We start from the raw sequence: 19,918 nt of genomic DNA, 5'->3' as shown, positions 1-19,918 counted from the left end.
GGGAAAAAAGTGATATATATAAAGGGTGCGGCGCCAAAATCAGGACAAAATATACATTTTTTTCAAACATATTTTTTATTGCAAAAACGAAAATGAATGACCGCTTTTAATTTCGGTCTGAAGCGTGCGCAGGCGCGCTTTAATGTGTCACGGTCACAAATCGGCGAATGCGCCATCAATAGCGGCTCTCAATGATGCAACCTTTGGATGTCTGGACTTGTTCGTGAACTTGAATGATGAATGGTGAATGATGTCGGGCGCCCTGACAACGCGCTTCATCGAGTGGGTTATTCTCGCCGGTGTTGCAAAACCTTTGTTGGACTTCTCAGACTCATTGCACTTTGCGATAACATCATTCACAGTCGATCTCGGGTATCCGAAGTACCGAATTAATATTTCTATCGCCGAGCGCCCAGCGCGAACACTTTTGATAATCGCGGCTCTACGGTTAAACTGCGCACTTGGTTTCAACATTGCGGCTGTTTAGAGGTTATGATGGTTTAGTACATGCGTCAAGCTATATGAACGCTAATCACGACATCTACCAGTGGTATAGAAAGGCTGGAATCTTAATTTGTATTTTTTTTCCGGATTTTGGCGCCGCACCCTGTATATTTAAATTTTAGTCCTTAGGTAGAATGACCTGTTCAGAGCGGTCATCTCATAACGTTGATGAGTCTTTTCAGGAAGCTGAGGAACAATTCCTACCACAAATAGCTTCGATTTTTATCAGTTGTAGCGCGCATGTTTATTGTATATCTCAACGGTTTCGAAGTTTTAACCATCATAAGATTATTGAGTTTGTTGTAGAGATTTTGAATTCATTTATGTTGCCTGCTTGTATTGCATTTGCTGACTACCAAAGTCCGAAACCTGTCACGAGTATAGTAAACATGCGTGCTATCACAGATAAAATCAAAGATATCTTAGCATTGCGGGCCCTAAAACATGAGACTTCCTGGAATGTGTTTTATTATTTATTTTTCAGCCACATTTCGATACAATGAACTGTGTTGTCGTTACCAAGGAAACTACGAGCAGACTTGATTTTATTTATTTATTGCAGATTAATGGCCTCGAATTTTCACCGATCAAATGTATGATCACTTAAGCCTTATTTGCTTTAATGATCTGAGCGGAACATGGCCTTCCCACAAAAGAAAGAAACATTTTAGAAATGGCGATAAACTTTGATTGTTGATAAACAATGCAAAACTGCCAAAAAAAAAATCATTCCATTTTTGCAGTAAATAAATATTCGCAATTAGTGTTCATTTTGCAGTACCAGTTCTCAATAAAAAACGCCAAGGTCAAAGTTTAGGGTATTGTACATAAATGATTTAAATTTTAAATTAAGACAAGTTTGGTTTAAATTAAATTTCTATTCAAATTAAATGTATTAAAATTCAAATTATTTTATTACGAAATAAACAGAAGGCTGTGACCATGTTAATTAGTTTTTGCTGAAGAGAAAACACTGTTTGTTATTCACATGGCCATCAATAGAAGAAGTGTATCTCGTTACGTGATTAGGAAGGTCGCTGGCAGTATTACAGAAGGAAAGTGAACAAGTCCCCAGGATGTCATTACTGGAAGGACCATGTTAATATACCATCGATCCATCATGGTACTGCTATCATAAACCTTCTTTTTTTATCTTATATTACAATATATGTTTCTTTTTTTATGGTAGCTGATGCTCAAAATAGCTCATTCCATATTGTAGCCACTCTCGTTCACTGCCTTCCTAATGAACACTAACAAAAAAAAAAAAAAAAAATACTAGAAATAAAATACTAGCTGGGCAAAAAAAATCAATAAATGTCTATAAATAATTTATTACATTAAATATTTATTTACAAAATTAGGAGCTTACATTTATACATAATTATTTACAATTATAGTTTTCCATTATTTCTGCATTTTTTGAGGGAAGGAAGAAATTTAGAACTTGAAGTAGTATTTACATTCAACAGCCTGGCAAGGAGATATTTACAGGAAATACACCAATGACTTCTTTAGAGTAACCATATCAACTGTAACATAAACAAAAGGCACATTTTATACACTACCGGATTCAAGGATGCAGAATGGCATTAAGAGAATAATTTTTCAAGGATCGCAGTTTCACTAAGATTAAGGAAAATAAAATCCTTACGAAAACTAAAAAAACAGATTTCTAATTTTAAATAAAAAAATATTGGATTACTTGTCAAAAATAAATAAATAAATAAGAATTTAAATGTCAAAATTTAAATTTGAATTCGTAATATCATATTACATATCGCAGTATATTAAATACAAATTAAGAATGGGAAAAACTTGAACACCAAAATGATTAGAAAGTGAAAAGGAAGAGGAAGAATCGGTTTTTAAAAATAGAAAGCGAAAAAGCGTTAAAATATTTCAAATGGAAGTGACTCGAATGAGGAAGGATATGCTGCTGTAATGGAAAGGGATATTAAGGTGTGAAGAGAAGGTCGAGTGCGGCTGAATTGGAAATGTACAGTAGATTTTTAATTCTGAGGAGTTGGAGGAGATAAAAAGATGCTGGGAATCTGAAGGCCTGGAATAGGAAATCTTCAAGAAAACATTGGCGACGTAACTGACGTCTAAGGAAATGAGAGCAACTCTAGAGATCTCGAAGATTTACTTAAGGTACAACTTTTAGTTTATTTTCGAGAACTACTATACAGGGTGTATACAGAGGAGTGGTCGAAACTTCGGGAGGTGATTCAGCAGCTCAAATGCAACAAGTTATTTATTTAACAAGTGTGGAAAGTAGTACTTTTCCTCACGCGAGGCAGGGTTTGCACGCACGAGCGAGCGAAGCGATGCGAGTGCAAGTGCAAATTGCCGAGTGTGAGGAAAATACTTTACACTACAGTTAAATATTATATTTTTTCTGCAACCATTTATTAACTAATAAAATTAAAAATTTCATTTTTACAGTCTACAAAAAGTAATTTATTTATTATAAACATTTATTGTTATATTACAATTATTTACATTACTTATTACATTTTCTGCTGTTTCTTTTATTGATGGAGGAGTGTTTTCTAAACAGGAATCACTATAACCTTTTTAACTGTTATAATTAAAAATATCTAATTATTTATTAAAGTATTATTTTTATTTCTATATTCCTTTCAATTTTTATTTTATTTTTTAATATTCGTTTTTAATTATTTAAATAAAATAAATTTAAATAAGCTTATTAGAGTTTTACAGAAAATATTTATGTTAATAACAAAACTTCTTATATCAAGGAAGCACAACAAAGTTTTTCCACTCACTTGTGCGGAAAGTGACACTAATGGGAATTTCCCCCCACTAGTGTGGGAAGTTGGGCATTACACAGCTGATTTTAATTGAGTAATGAGAACTTCCCTACATGGTTGCAGAAAAAAAATATTCTCTTCACTTTTGCTCGATTCTCAACAGAGTCCAAGATATTTGCATTTTTAACTTTTCCGTCGATATTCGCGTTTTTCACCCTAAAAACGTCCGTAACTTTTCTACCCTTTATCCTCCAACAAATCTGCTTATTCCAAACGAAAGAGCATTAAATTTCCTATAAATCTGCTTAACCCAAAGCCTCAAAAAGTTTCTTGAATGTCTAAAAAAATTAGTTCTCGATGATTTTTGTTAAAATTTTCAACTGCATTTATTCAGTGATTAATGAATCAAGGAGTCACATAATTTCAGAAAAAGTTGCGCATTTATTGAGCTTCAAGACCATATGGATTTTTGTTGGTTTTTAATAAAACCCTACCCCGAACAGAGGGGGGTGTAAATGCAGAAAACTGGGATTTTGCTTAACTGACTTTTCACTGCTAATTTACTCAAATGTCAATTTTTGGAGAAAGAACAAAAAGAAAAGTAACCATTTTAGTTTCTAACAATTATTATTTAATAAAACGGAAGTAAAAAATAAAGTAGCAATAACGACTAATTTCCCGATATTAAGAAAAATATTAGCCTTCGCAATATTTTTAGCAGAAAGGGGATGAAAAAATGCATAAAAATGATCTATCGTGTGCTCTTCTTTATCTTCGATAACAAGTTAAAAAATTGAAATATGATTAATAAATACCAGATTTTGAAATGGCCTTGTACCTTTAATTTTAAAGATATCGAATTGCGGTTTCCGGATTCTTTCATAACTTTTTATACTCTTTAAAACTGTATATATGAAAATGGGGGTCAACTGCGAACCCTCACTTTTGGTCACGCGTTATGCGGCTAGGAATCTAAAATCAAGTCACATATTCTTGAAACTAGAGTTGACGGGCAACAAATTTTTCCTCTACCATTTTTAGCTCAGATTAACCGTTTAAGCATGAAATGCATTTGAGCCGTCTTAAAATGAACACCCTGTATATACAGGGTGTCCCAAGCTATATGGATAACGACTTTTTCTCGGAAACTAAGATAGCTAAAAAAAAAACTAAAAAATACGTGATCCCTTAGTTTTTTGTTAGGAATCCAAATTTAATTAGTAAATTTTTTTCGGTGCTTCCAGAAGCGAGATACAGGCACCAACTTCATTTTTTCAAATGGGAAGGTGCGGTTTTTATTTCAGAAATAGATTCCTCTATTTTTTTAAAGAAAAATTTACTTGGACGGTTTTTTTCTGTGAGCGATATTTCAGAAGTTATGAATGAAAACATGATTCTTATAAGAAATGTCAAAATGATAATATTATAACGGTTTTTTGATAGAATAAGAAGAAAAGTACTATTTTATTATAAATTTTACTCCTCATTAATATTATAGATCATGCTCGAACTGGCCTCCACCATTAGAGATGCATAGACATGCTCTTTCCTGCCAATTTTCCCTTACTGCCAAAGAAATAGATTCGGCTTTAACCGAGTTACGGGCATCTATTATTCTCTGCTTTAGTTCATCTACAGATGCCAACCCGGCTTGATTCTGATGCACCTAGATTTAGAAATGCTTCTAGGTAAGCAGAAATAAGGAAAGAAAGAAAAAAGTTATGAATAATCACCTTGTTTTTCAGGTATCCTCAAAGGAAATAGTCCATAGGTGTCAAATCCGGTGAACGAGGTGGCCACTGAATCGCCCCCCGAGTTGATATAACACCATCAGGCATGTAAAGAGATATCTCGACAGGCTATTTGATTGGCGTGTTATATCGACACGGGGGGAATTCAGTGACACCTCGTTCTGAATTTGACACCTATGGACTATTTCCTTTGGGGATACCTGAAAAACAAGGTGATTATTCATAACTTTTTTCTTTCTTTTCTTATTTCTGCTTACCTAAAAGCATTTCTAAATCTAGGTGTATCAGAATCAAGCCGGGATTGCATCTGTAGATGAACTAAAGCAGAGAATAATAGATGCCTGTAAGTCGGTTAAAGCTGAATCTATTTCTTTGGCAGTAAGGGGCAGGAAAGTGCATGTCTATGCATCTCTAATGGTGGAGGCCATTTCGAGCATGATCTGTAATATTAATGAGGGGTAAAATTTATAATAAAATAGTACTTTTCTTCTTATTCTATCAAAAAACGGTTATAATATTATCTTTTTGGCATTTCTTATAAGAATCATGTTTTCATTCATAACTTGTAAAATATCGCTCACAGAAAAAAAACCGTTCATGTAAATTTTTCTTTAAAAAAAATAGAGGAATCTATTTCTGAAATAAAAACCGCACCTTCTCATTTGAAAAAATGAAGTTGGTGCCTGTATCTCGCTTCTGGAAGCACCGAAAAAAATTTACAAATTAAATTTGGATTTCTAACAAAAATCTAAGGGAACACGTATTTTTTAGTTTTTTTCTAGCTACCTTAGTTTCCGAGAAAAAGTCGTTATCCATATAGCTTGGGACACCCTATATATATATAAAAAATGTAAATAAAATAATCGCCTATTTCTTCAGGCGAGGCTTAACGTCCAGTAACCAATTAGGTGTCGTGCACGGAGCGTAAACTCATATAAAAAATTACTATAAACAATTTTTTTCTAACAAATAAAAAGTAATACGTGGGATTCGAACTGGGGACCTCTCACTTACAAAGCCACGCTCATGACCTCCAGACTCCAGACCAACACCCGTCCCAAACTGTATGTATTGCAAACTAAAAAAAAAAAAAAAAATCTATTGTGTCTATGTTTATATTCTCTATAGTGTGGGTAACAATGTGCAGGAGTTTGTTAGTGAGTTCTCTAAAAGCCCATGCAGTTGCAACATCAATTATTCTTGTAACATTTAGGTTTTATAGTGTGAGTGTTAGGGGAGCCAATAATGGAGTATTGTTAGACTAGGATACCCGCTTGTACGCCAGAACAATATAGCGAATAGAATGCAATGAAGCGGTAAAAATAATGAATATTTCGATAGTAATCTTTACAACAATAAACTTTAAATAAAAAGCAAAAAGTAATCAGTTTTTGGGGTTTAATAAATGACGCTACGAATTCACGAAGTTATTTAAATTAAATGTTTGGCTGTCCTTTAAAAGACTAAAAATTTATTATCAATATTTGCTAACCTAAACATCAATAATGGTTTACAGAAGTCTAAAAGTCTGCTATTTTTATTAGCACCTCACTTGCAGCTAACCGCTATGATTGCATGCTTATCGTACCAAAGAAACTCATGAATACTACAATCAGAATGTTCAACAAACGAATTTCATTTGCTCTAGGGTTCCATTCAATAACTTCTTAATGAAACAGTTCTTGAACTGTAAGTATCATAATTCAAACGACTATTTTACTTGGTATAATTTAGAATATTAAAATGATATACATACAAGTAATTCTTACAAAACTTCCAAAGAATAGATGAGCTTTGGAGGAACAGGTGATTTCATGTAGAATACATCCACAATCACGTTATCTTCCAATATATTATAACTCCAAACACTATTACCATCAAGTTGTAGCCTAAAAAAAATAAAAAAATGTTAGTAATATGATGTTTGAATGGATAAAAAGGATATTTCAAAAGTCATTAGATAGATTGCTAGGGAGATTTAGGTTAGGTTAGGTGGATACTAAAATAGGTTGGTAGTTGTTATTAAAAGTAGTAAGAATTATTTTGTAAGCATTTTAAGAATTGATTGATTTTTTTTAAGAAATTGATAGTTTTTGTGTAATTTCCAAGACGTTTGTAGGAGATATAGCCAAGAAGATTTTGAAGTTTACTAGTTTGTAAGAATCAATTATTTATAAAGATTCGATGAACAAGTAAATCATGCTGGTCCATGGAACAGTGAATAGTGGAAGAATTAATTTCTTGCATTCATTCTATAACTTTTAAATACATTCATATTTCATTGCTAGCTCTGCTATAGACTTAAGCACGTATATGATGGTGGAGAATATCATGTCTTCGTAGCGAAATGGTGCTTCTAAATACCTATATATTTGATTTATAGGAGTATATGTCGTCAAACATTCGTTTCCTTTCTACCCACATAACGTGGACATATCATTATTACATGTTTGAAATCCTCCTCCTCACTGCAATGTAAGCAAAGAGGAGAGGACCATTTGTTGATCCTATCCCAACATTCATTAAGTGAATCTTGACATTCTCCTATTTCGGTCTTTCACGGTAACTTCTCTGCAAAATGAGCTAATACTTAATATTAATAATAAACTTATTAATTCTTCCACTAAATAAGTCAAATGAAAGCGAATGGAGAAAGTTATTTTAAATTTCTACAACAAACTGAAGAGAAAAGAAACTTTAAAAGTTAATAACTGAAGAGGATCAAGGATACTTAAATTTCAAGAATATTAGAAAAGCTTCAAAGAAGTGCAAATGAAAATTAATATTAAATTCATTAAAAAGTACTCTCTCATTTTCAAACTAAATTAAATACTTTGAAAAGTCGATTAAAGTTTTCAACTTTAAATAGGAAATTCCATTTTACCCCCATTACAATGTGATATTCATTTGAATAAAATATTAATGGCAAACAAAAAAAATTTTTTTTTTTAATCAGAGTATATATATATATATATATATATATATATATATATGTTTTTTAATTAAAATTTTAATTCTAAATCTTTTTGCTGAACGAGCGATGTTCGTGTGGAATCGATGTTCAATTTTCTCTCCCTCTAAACTCTACCCAGTGGATGTAGTCCGCATTAAATCTGGGCCTTTAGCATTGTCAGTCACTATTATACCAGTTTTCCGCATGGAATTCAATTCTTTTCTGGGGGGTTTAGTCGCAAATTTGTTTTCAATGTCCATTAAATTGTTTAAATTCTTTTCCAATATGGCTGAAATGTTCTATCTATGATAGGAAAGTTCATCTAACCATAATGTTTGAAACACAGTATTCCTTTCAATGTGCCAGCGAGACTTTTTAATTTTTTTTTAAATAAGGTCCTTAATTTCCTTAATTCGACCTTACTAACTATTGCTTGTTTTTCTATGTTTTTCTCTACATGTACACAACAGGCAAGTTTTAGTTTTAGTGCATTTGTTGGGTTCCTGAGAACCGACTTAATCTCAAATATCTTCTACTGTTTTTCATTTCAATGTAAGGTGCAAAAAAGTAGTCATTGAGCTACAAGAAGTCAAGATAGCACACCTTAAGTATCCTTCTAGATCCATTCATTTTCACTATACGCGTCCTGCCCAAGATCACAGTCTCCTGCATAATGAAGGCTTTCCTCTAAGCAGAGAAACTAGTCCAGTAGAGATGAAACCGATTACCAAGATGGCCACAGGCATCCAATTCCACTGACATGCAACTTCAATGTCAGACCCTACCATTATCTGTCATAGTTGGTTATTATTGTGATTACATTAAGTCAAGGGCATGAACATCTGAGGTCCTTGCTGTCCCGAGCGTATTTTTCAATGCAGTGCTGGTCTCTAGTCACAGTGTTCTTCTGTTATAGACAACACTGTCCATCACTGGACAGTGAGCTGTAAGAGGTTCCTAATGTAGGATACTATAATCTTTAATTTTAATAAACTAATCCTGTAACACAAGAAACTAACATTTATCAAGTGCGAGATTGAATCGTCTCTTAAAGAATTGGAGTATAGTTAGATAAAAAAATTAAAGTTCAATACTTTTTGAATTAATAATGCTTTGTACTTATTAAATGTGTGGAGGAGATTATTCTGCGAAGTAAGGGATAGGATCGCATTACTTAGCAGAGAGTAAAACCAATTTGGCCGAATATATAATCTTCTGAGTCAACTATATTGCTCGTAATCCTCATATATTGGCCACCCTGATTATTACATTCTGTTATCGTGGCTATTTAATACATTCAGCTGACTTACATTAAATACTTGGATCTAATGGCACCTCTAAATTCTCTAAAATTGAAAATTTGCATCACAAAGTCTCAGATTAAATTCATCCCTTTTCTCGACCAAATTCTTATATTTTCTTTTTAATCTTTGAAGGACTAGCTCAACACTAAGTTGTCCACTCAGATCAAGCCTAACACTAGAGAACAATCGTTTCTTATACAACACTTTACTGAAACCAATATGGATCCTTTATGGAGACAAACCATGGTTCCGCCAAGCCCAAGCGTTTCAACCTCCTAAGAATCCTAGGGTAAAACTGGCTCCGCTCAATTCTCTCTTCTTAGTATTCATAAAAACCTCGATACTCCTTTTCTATCTCCATTAAACTCAATCGCTATAAAATAAAAATCCACATCGCCTTATCTACACATCAGATATGCATCCTTTAACCAGTTAAGCGCGTTTGTCGTGAATACACGTCAAACCAAATCTCTATTACAGTGCCTTCGACGTGTACACACGTGAAAAATATAAAATTGCCATTAACTATAAAAACTCGAAATTTTAATAAAATACAATAAGAATATTATTTGGTGGGATGTTTCCTTTATCTTACCAATAGAACTGCGGTGGAAGTCAGCCAAATGATAAGTGGTTGGTACATGTTTGGTCTCCGCATTAGAGATTGGGAATTACGCACACAAATAGAAGCTCTCAACCCTTGTGCAATGCCGTTTTTACCTTAGATAGAGGTTCAGGGACTCAGTACGAGCATGATTTCATTTTGCACAGAATTCAAAGCTCTTTTCTTTCTTGTAAAAGCACTTGCGTCCCTAGTTAACTAGAGCAATGCATACGTGAAGAGGTGCAAGATTCTGAATGAGCACAGAATGCTCTGGTAATCTCAAGCCTCAGAGATTGCAGAAAAAGTCGCTTGCAGTGACTATTGTGACGTTGTAAACTTTTGGTTATTTTGCCCCCTGCGTTCGACGTGTATAAACGTCATTGTCTGATTTTGATTCCGCACACTGTGGGTTTTTTTTTTTAAACTAAATTCCACGCCTTAACTGGTTAATCCTTTTAATCTGTTGCCTTTCTTCCTGAACATTTCATGAAGATCCTCTAATCAGAGGTGATTCGTGTTGTCTTTGACAAGAACTGGGCATAAGTTTAAGTTAAAATTAATCATTTTACAGGTTTTTGTTTTTACTTTAAAATTTTATAAGATTTAAATTAATGGAAATGAAGCTTAGACTGCGTATTTATGCAGAAGTTTAAAGTATGTCAAATTCAATACTTTTTTCAATTCAATACTCCAATACAAAGATAGAGACCTCATCCAGAAAAAGAATAGAAAAATTGAATTCCGCTTTAAGGAAAAGCGTGTTTTAAAAAGTTCAATTGTCTTAATATTGCCTAAATGTAAGAAATGTCAGTTCATAAACTTAATTCTGTAATACAGGGTACAACCGCGACGTTTTCAAGGCACCAGCCGCCGTTACTGGTTCAACGAAAATACTACGTAAAATCAGCATTGAATTAATTAACCTGATACAAAAAGTTAAATAGAACTAAAATAATTGAAACTTATCCTACCAAATAATTGAATAAGATCTTAACATTTACTGATTCAAGGGAAGAAAACCACTTTTGCTAATGTATATAAAAAAACATTTAATAATATAGAAAAGAATGAACTTGTCTCTTACTCAATTGGCTGGTGGTGCTGGCAGGAGCAACAGTTGGTGCCACTGTCACCTGTTCAAGAAACTGATATGTTGCATTGAAGCCAGTCGCGTCCAGTCTGTCGTTAGATCTAAATGTCACCCTAAAAAACTTTCTCTCGGATTCCACGATCATTCCAGAAGTGATCTGTCCACATTGTCTAGTATATTTACGATCTAAACCCATGAAATTGGAAAATTCTACGTAATCACTGGCTGAGCTCATATCACATCTGTAACACACAAAAAATAATTATACGTGGTACGATTAACTGAAAGCAATTTTCATTATATCTATACTAAGTAGGAAGAAGAAAAACTGATGTAGAAGAATCGAGGTCCAACAACCAGAAACCCAGAGGCTTGTAGGCCCTACATCGCTGAACAAGAAGATGCATTATATGTTTATTGCATTCAACGTTCAAAGAAAATGACAGCTTAGAATAAAAAGAAACAAAAAAAGTGAATAAATAATTGTAAAACACTAATTTAGAAGGTATCAAAAGACCAAACAAGATGTAATGCTGTGCTGATCAATTCGAACCACCATTTAATGAGTCAAATGTACAAAATAAATGATCTGATTTAGATAATCATACACAAGCAAAATGCGAGCTAGGACTGACAACCGAGGTAAACAAGGCCACTACATCAGTAATGGAATTGAGAGCTGTAGCCCTGGAGACTAACGCTACCAGATACCCTTCACCCCCCTGGACGCATATATATACAGAAGGCTCGGCTTCTTCAGCCAATAGCAATGCAGGCGCAGGGGTTTACTCCCTTCTGAGCCGGTGGGTAGCGTTGCGACCAATTTCGTTGGCGAGATCAGGGCCATTCTTCTTGCCCTCTCTCCGGTGAGCAACAGAGCTGAAAGCAACCTGGTAATCCTGGTCGACTCTAGAGCAGCAATCTCTGCACTGAATGGAGACCTTGACGAGATGCACCCGTATGTGATCAAATGCCTCATACTAATTAGTAAAGCGGAGTCGGAAGGAAAAGAAATAATATTTCAGTGGATCCCCAGCCATTGCGGATTGTACGGCAATGAGAGAGCGGACGCATTAGCGCGAGAAGGCTCATTGAAGGCCCAGCCGGTGAATGACCTGACGTTCCACTCTGTGAAAAGGATCACGCAAAGCCACTACAAAGCAATTCGAAATGAGAAAAACTCCCAGGCTGCAGTAGGGAAACGATGGGAAAGTTTACTTAACATAACATCCCACCTGACCTGAGGAGAGACATGGCAGTTGCATGTTTTCGATTGGCAACCGGGCATGACTACCTTCCTAAGCATCTGCATAGAATTGGTGCGTTTGACACCTCCATTTGCCCACTATGCAGACAAGACGAAATGGATGCCGAGCACCTCGAGGAGTGTTCTGCTTTGGCAGACGCTCGGGAGTCGGCTAAAGACCTGAATCAATATAGCCGGGCAGGATGCACTATTGGGTTGCGCGTGGTCTAGTGGCCGCAAGGCTGGAGACCGGCGTAGGTTAAAAAAAAAAATTTAGATAATCAAGGACCGAAGTTCTGTTTAGTTTCCTCGTTATAAAATCAATCGAAAGGTAAATGAAGGACTAGTTAAGCGAAAAGAAGTTGACTAATTTAAAAGTCTGGAGAAGTGCAGTTGCCATTTGTTCGGACTTTTGGCGTCAGATATCCCACAGTAAATTAGAACGTTTCGACGATCGCAGTAAGTGCAAAAAGTCTTATTATTTTTCACACCAGATTTCTTATTTTATTTCAAAATTAAAACACTAATAAAAGTGTTGTTTACAAAAAACCTAAACGGAGTTAACGCTAAATATTTGTTGTGTCCACAATTTTGGTTAACATTCCAAATCACGCTCCTTTGGAAAACGCCATTGCAGCCGAGTGGATAGAGGCGATACCTGCAAAGGTAAGATGTGTTGCTTAATTCTGGGTTCGATTCCCGGTCTGAGCCTTGGATTTTATTTAATGTTTAATACCAGAACTTTACAGTAAAGTATGTTTGCTAGTAGCCTCCGTCCACGGCCCCTAATTGGTAGTCGGACGTAAAGCCTGCCTGAAAAAATAGGCAATTACTTTAATTTGACTTTTATTCATCTAGATTTTTTCCCCAATTTCAATCAAAAATTTAGATAATAGTTTCTACTACATTAAAATTATTTTTATTTTATTTTATTTAAAAACCCTGTTTGCTTTGAGAGGGCTTTCAGAAAAACAAACTCACTTTACAAATAAAATTCAGAAAGCCATATTAATAATGAAATAAACCAACAAAAGGATATATGCTCTCTCCGAAACTCTCTTTTCTCTATATACTCGTACAATATAATATAATACAGATCATTCTCAAACAAAAGAAGCGTTCTCTCCAAAACTTTTTTTTTGCACTCCCATCACATTTACATTCTTGAATATGATTGAATAAACAATCGAAACGTCAGAAGAGAAAAGAATAATTTTTATTCTTTCCAGTTCAACTTTCTAGAACCAAGAAATATTCTATATATACATATATATTATAAAATAAAACTGGCAATCCGCCAATCCACATACCCCTCTTAATGGCACTCTTTTAAAACTAAAGTTCATTATGGCTTTTTAATTTTTACTTCCTTACTCATCTGATTTTTTTTTTTTTAAATCCAAATTGAATCCATTTTTTTCAGTAATTCCAGAAACATTCTCTCCAGTTCAGCGTTCAATTACGTAGATGAAAAAGACTCTTTTTTTTGTCATCAAACAAACGGATTTGTGGGAATGTAAAAGTTATGAATTACATTTTGTACTCTTCTTTTTTTGTTACTAAATGCTCGTACTTAGATTCTAAGTCTTAGAATCTAAGTGTGATTACAAAAGAAGTCTTTAGTCAATTAAAAAAATATATATATAAATATAAATTGCTTAAATATGTATAAATTATAGAATTCACAAATTAATAAATCAAATATTAATAAGAAAAACAAAAAATCTATTTTGAATTTTTACTTATATTTAGCCATAAAGACGTCCACGTGGTACTCTGGCCGTCAAGGGATGATTACGAATCGTGGCTTGATCCTGGCTTCTTCCTCTTCGTCCCCAGGAGGCCTGCTTAAGTATAGATAAGAACGATGTTTAAGATGATCTTAAATATATTTTTAGTTGCAGAAACAGGAACTATTTTCCGTCTCCAATTTCAAAAATAATGGTTCCTAACCGAAATAGATATTTCATATTCCTGGATTATTTGAATAAATAAAACTTTGCCATAAACCACTTGTTCAAATATTTCTCTTTAAAAGCTTCATTTATATTTCAGATAGTGGAGGCCTTGTGCTCTCCAGTTCTGCTGCATGTAGGCAGGAGTTATGCATACTTTTTTTATTAGTGGACAGTATTTTACAGGAGCCTCACTGTTTCTGCTGGCAACTTACTCCCATTTAGTTTCCATTTCATCTGGATTAGCTTCTACTTTATCTGATTAGTTAATATTTTATCCAGATGATACTTTTTTTTTGGACAAAAGAATACTTAATCAAAAAAATGGCTAATACACTCAGCTAATAATCTTAGAGCAGGCCTGTGCAGTCCTTTTCTTAAATTAAACTCAACGAGCTTTTTGGAAACATTTTGAATTGCTGGTGGGTACCTGCTTCGTAATGCCCCTTCACGATTCGAAAAATATTTTTTTAATTTCTCTGAAGTATGTCTTAAGAAAGACCTGCAGTTATTTTTTTTTATTTTTTTGAAAATAAATTGACAATTATTTCAGCCCTGATCCACCCACAACTGTCGCGTCATTCTGAAGAGAAATTGTTTGGATTCAACTGATGTGTCGCACTATTTTTTTAAAATATTTTTATTGATTATAAGAACGGAAAATAAACTTGATTCCAAAATAAGTAATTAAAGTAAATTATTGCCTATTTTTTTTCAGTAGGGCTTTTTCAGTCTAACTACTAAATTAGGCGTTCTGAACGGATGCGGATAGCAAACTTTCATTACAATAAACCGTTATATAAAATCTAATACATTTTTATATAAATGGTCATTCTTACTTCATCGATGCCACATTATTGTGCACTGTCTGCAACCTACATGAGCTGGAGACGTTAGAACACATCCTCTTGAAATGCCCTATTTATGCACCTGTTAGGAGCCATTACCTATCCAAGTATATCCAAGGCGAAGTTGATTGTAATACACTAATTGATGTTTTGCAGGTGGACAGTCTTCGGAAGTTGAATGACATCTTCTGTTGCATTGCGGGCGTCATGAGGCTGAGGTCCTTCGCGCTCGACGAATGAAGTTATTTTTATGTTCCATATTTTTTATTACTTTAATTTTTGGTTATTCGTTGGGTGCGAACGATCTTGCCTTCTTGACGCCGCTGTTGTGGGGTGTCTTTTGACTTTGGGAGCTGCCCTCTGGCTAGATTTTCCGTTTAGAGGTTGACTGAGGCAGACTATTTTTCACTGAACCTCTTAATTGACTACAGGTTATTTTGGGTTTATTGAATTGCTATTAAATTTAAAACATTGAAATATTTGATTTAAATATTATTTAATTAAAGTATTTGTATTATTATTTAAAATATTAAAATTATGTTCAATCTAGTTTCGACTGGTGATATTTAATTGGCTTTGTATAACTAATTTGAGTTCAATTAATTTTGTATTTTGTTTTTAAACAAATTATGTTATATGTTATTTGAAATTGTACCCTACTCCTTGCTACAAGGAATTCCCTTATAAGCAATAAAGTTTATTATTATTATTATTATTATTATTATTATTATATAAAATCCAAGACCCAGATCAGGAATCGCATCCAGTACCACAATACATTCTGTAAAAATTTCAGTTTAGTTTTGGAAATGAATCGATCAATCATTCGGTCGATGATTGCAAACATGTGGGTGTTAAAATTGTGAAATATAAAAGAGCAAAATATTTGTATAAAGCTAAATTAATGATACAGAAAAATAAAATGCGAAAAATATATATAAATAACATTGCAGAGGAGAACTCAGCGATTCTTTGTACGAAGAATTCTCTTCTGTTTTTTGGAAAACCTTGACGATTTTCAGTATCGCGAATCCAACCATATTCAGAAGGTTAAAAAAATATATTAGTTTAAAATATTGTAAAGTTTTTGTCCTTTTACTAAAAACTTTACCTATAACTAATGACTGCCATTAGTTATTAAATAATATGTTGGTTTGATAAATAATAAAACTCGCTAAACTTATTAGTAGTCGGATTTATTAACACAGTAACATTACTAACAATTAACATTTACTAGCAACTAACGGTATTCATTACAGTTACCATTTACAACAGCCACAACAGTTTACTGTTACTTACTCAGTACGTAACACCACAAAACTGTTCCAAGACTGGCCACTGGTCCGCACTGCACCGAATTGCACTAGTCTCAGCTGCACTAACAAAGCTCTACTCACTAACTGAGTGACTGCCCAACTGGCTACCTCTGAAGCACTCCGCAACACTGACTCTCTCAAAAACTGTCACTTCCAAAGTGTCTCTCCAAACTAACTCTCAAAGACTGACTTTCCAAGACTAACTTTCCAGCTGTGTCTGCCTCCCTTTAACTGCGACTGCCCCACTCCGTCTGTCTCACTCCAACTCCGTCTGTCTCACTCCCACCTGCCACTCATTGGCTGGAAAACACATACTGCCACCACCCTAACTGGGGCCGCCCTCCTCCAACTCTCTGTCTCACTCCAACTCCGTCTGTCTCACTCCCACCTGCCACTCACTTGCTGGGGAAAACACATACTGCCATCACTCCAACTGGGGCCGCTCCCTTAGCTTGTTTTTACACAGCGGTGGACCGTTACAGGCTACGGTCACTAAACTCCTTGGACAATTTAGCCCTTTTCTTTTCCAGCTCAGGTAAAGCCTTGCCTTTTGTTTACACAGTGTCGGCCTGTTACCGACTTTGGTCGCTCAACCCCTAGAACAATCTAGGCCTTTCTTCCCTCCTCAGGTCAACTTCGTTACAATATGTATTTTGAAAAAAAATAATGAATTCTCGGTCATGGACACAATATTAAAAAATAATAATTCAGAACTGAATTCTGATTATCCTAAACGAAAAATTATAAACAGTTCGCATTAGTTTCCAATTTTAAGACCATACCTTGTTGAATTTTGTGGGTAAAATGTTCATAACAAGTTTCCAAAAATACTTTAAACATTTAATGAGCCCACAATAAATTAGAATTTGAAGTTAGCAAGCAAAATGACCATGTTTACCATAAGCTTTCAAAAATCTAACCAATATTTTTTGACAGCCAAGTATTTCCAGCTGGTTTACCAACTGGTAATTTACGTACAGATTTTCTAGTTGAATGTGATCAATCATCCAAATTAATAAAACTAAGAGCCATCGCATAAGCAGTGTACGAGTTTCTGCAGAGTGATCAATACGTTGCCATATTCTCTAAATATTTATGTTTTCCCAAAGGGACTATACATTATTCTTTTTGTACACAAACTTTCGCTTGCAGTATAGATAGATGGTTGAACAGTATTTTGATAAATTTATTTTTGTTGCTATTTCTTTTTTTAACTTATTGTTTATGCGCGAGGACAAATGAATACAATAATTTTTCATCAAGATACACAAATTTTATTTAAACAAAGCAAACGGCCTTTCACTGTAAAACTGGTCATACGTCTACAAAATTTTCACAGTTGCAACAAATTAAAATTCATTAGAAGTGGTAAAATTGTAAAATACACAGAAATGGCACTTTACATGGAAGCCTAACTCTATTCATGCCTCTTTTCTGCCTTAAATTTTGAATTTTCTCTCAAAAAAAGTAAGAGGTTTAAGGAAAATTACCCAGCGGTAAATTTGCTTGAAAAGATTAATTATGTTAGACTACCACAGCCACTCCAATACGTTTGCCTATAATTGTTTCTCCCAGTTGAATGGAAAATTGTTAGCGGTAGGAATAGCTGATATAACTAATATTGATTGTATTAAAGCCCACAAAACAATAATTCGAAATATAGTGGAGAAAGTCAAAAATAATAATTTCTGCCTTGATATTGAAGTGGTACTGCAATCCAGATATAACCCCCTTTTCCGAAATATATGTAATCTAAATTTAGAAGAATATTACCCGCGTCGTTTCATGTTAGCTTTTGGAAGTTAAGAATTATCAGCCAGCTAAGGTTGGCACCACTTGGATATTTAAAAATATATTTTAAAGGAAAGAGTTTCTTATTTTTTTTGAAGAAAATCTATAAAGAGAACATAGATTTTCTTCAAAAAAAATAAGCTTGAAAACCCCTATCATCTATTCTTTAGATGCTCTTTTCACAAAGAAGCTAGGTCTCAATATTTAGGGAAACATATTGCTCATAATTTTAATGATGAAGAGAATTTAGCGAACATATTACAAATTGAAAGCTGTGCTAAACTCAATGATATTTATTATTACATTGTTAATTGTTTAAAAAGACTAGAATTTCTGGAAGATTTATAAACATTTATATATGGTTTATTTATTGGACTGAGCTATTTTAATATAAAAATAATGATTAATTTAAGTTAATTATAATTTATGCATTCATTTCTTCTTATTATGTTTTCTTTTATTTCTGCATTCTTCTTTGTTTAGTTTTTTAATTATTTTTATTTGCTTAATTTTCATTTATTTATATTTACAACAAGCAAGAAGCGCAATATTCTTAATTTACCATTTTGTTATCTTATGATTCTTAGTTTAATTTGTACGTAAATTGTAAGCAAGTTTGTAAAAAAATCTATTGTAATACGAGTATGTCAACTCCTTGCTAAGGGAGACTTACTCTCAAAAGCAATAAAATAAATAAATAATAATAAAATAGGATATCGCGAGGCCACCTGTCTTTTAATACGTCTAGAAGTGTTGTCTTGGAAATGTTCTGGAAGATAGATGTTGTACAAGTGGATTGTGATGTGTTTGAATGTTAAGATGGAGTTTTCTGTATCGTGTTTTAGCGATGCGACGAAAGGAATGTTCAAGTCTGTGTGAATGGTTTGATTGGTGACGTAGAAAGGAGCTGTTTACTATAGAGCGAAGAATTTTAGGCTAAAGGACTGGATCCTTTGGAGGTTTGAGCGTTTGGTTGAACTCCAGTTTTTGATCGTGACCGATTTGGAACCCAAACGCTTGATATAGTTTGATCAGCTGGTAAGTTTTTCCTCAAGTTTTAGATATTTTTAACAAATACCCAAATACAGACCATTTTTTTGTAAAAAACAATTCATTCTCAAGGTACGAGTACATCAAAACATATTTTTTTGAACTCTTATCCCAGTATAAGTGCTAGAAAATAGATGTACTCCTAAAATTAGCTCCTAGCAGCGGTAACAAGAAGTTGGTTGGTTTTTCTAGTAAGATGATTCTAATGGAAGTATAAAAAATGATACTATTTTGTACATACTATATACCGCTGGAAGCTAGTGATTTACGGTGGTTAGCCTCTGGGCATATTTTACAAGGAATGGGCTTACTCTCTTAGCTAGGTCAGCTTCTCACAAGCTGAACTGCAGTATATCGTATATTACTTGTTACTTGCCCGCAGAGCATTACCAATACTCACCAATTCCTCAGGAAATAGTACCATCTCTTATCAATGATAAGTACTCAACTATTATTGCTTCTGTTAATTCATTAATTACTTGATGTTACAATAATCTATTTTAAAATTAATTAAATTAAAATTAATTTTTAACAAAATATCGTTTTCTTTGTGCATTTTTCTCCCATGTGCCATTTTCGTCTATTTTTCGGTTTTACGAATTAGTAACTTTTTAAAATGTCGAAGATTGCAAATATACGAAGAAAATTTAAGATTTACGGTGATACAACTGTTTGTTTCACACTAAATTTCTACTTCTCTTATCCCTTGTAAAAGAAAGTACCAAAATC

The 19,918-nt window shown here is 33.8% G+C and overlaps 1 protein-coding gene across 11 annotated transcripts in view; it reads right to left on the bottom strand.

The window, feature by feature from the left end:
* Positions 1-1,841: 1,841 nt before the first annotated feature.
* Positions 1,842-19,918, bottom strand: part of LOC141462335 (suppressor of lurcher protein 1-like) — a 418,108-nt gene continuing 400,031 nt past the window's right edge. For 4 of the 11 annotated variants that reach the window (XM_074144106.1, XM_074144105.1, XM_074144115.1 and 1 more), the window contains 3 exons: positions 10,978-11,225; positions 6,789-6,921; positions 1,844-2,036 (listed from right to left, as the gene is read on the bottom strand). In XM_074144106.1, coding sequence (XP_074000207.1) covers positions 6,866-6,921; positions 10,978-11,225 — 304 coding nt within the window. In that variant the 3' untranslated portion in view covers positions 1,844-2,036; positions 6,789-6,865. Of the gene's footprint in view, positions 2,037-6,788; positions 6,922-10,977; positions 11,226-19,918 lie in introns of all 11 variants that reach the window. The other 7 variants (XM_074144109.1, XM_074144111.1, XM_074144116.1 and 4 more) reach the window with 4 other exon arrangements.

The sequence above is a fragment of the Rhodnius prolixus genome, unplaced genomic scaffold, assembly GCF_049639745.1.
Source record: "Rhodnius prolixus isolate KJV_2025 unplaced genomic scaffold, Rpr scaffold_36, whole genome shotgun sequence".
Lineage (NCBI taxonomy): Eukaryota > Metazoa > Arthropoda > Insecta > Hemiptera > Reduviidae > Rhodnius > Rhodnius prolixus.
This window is presented reverse-complemented; position numbering and strand designations above follow the sequence as displayed.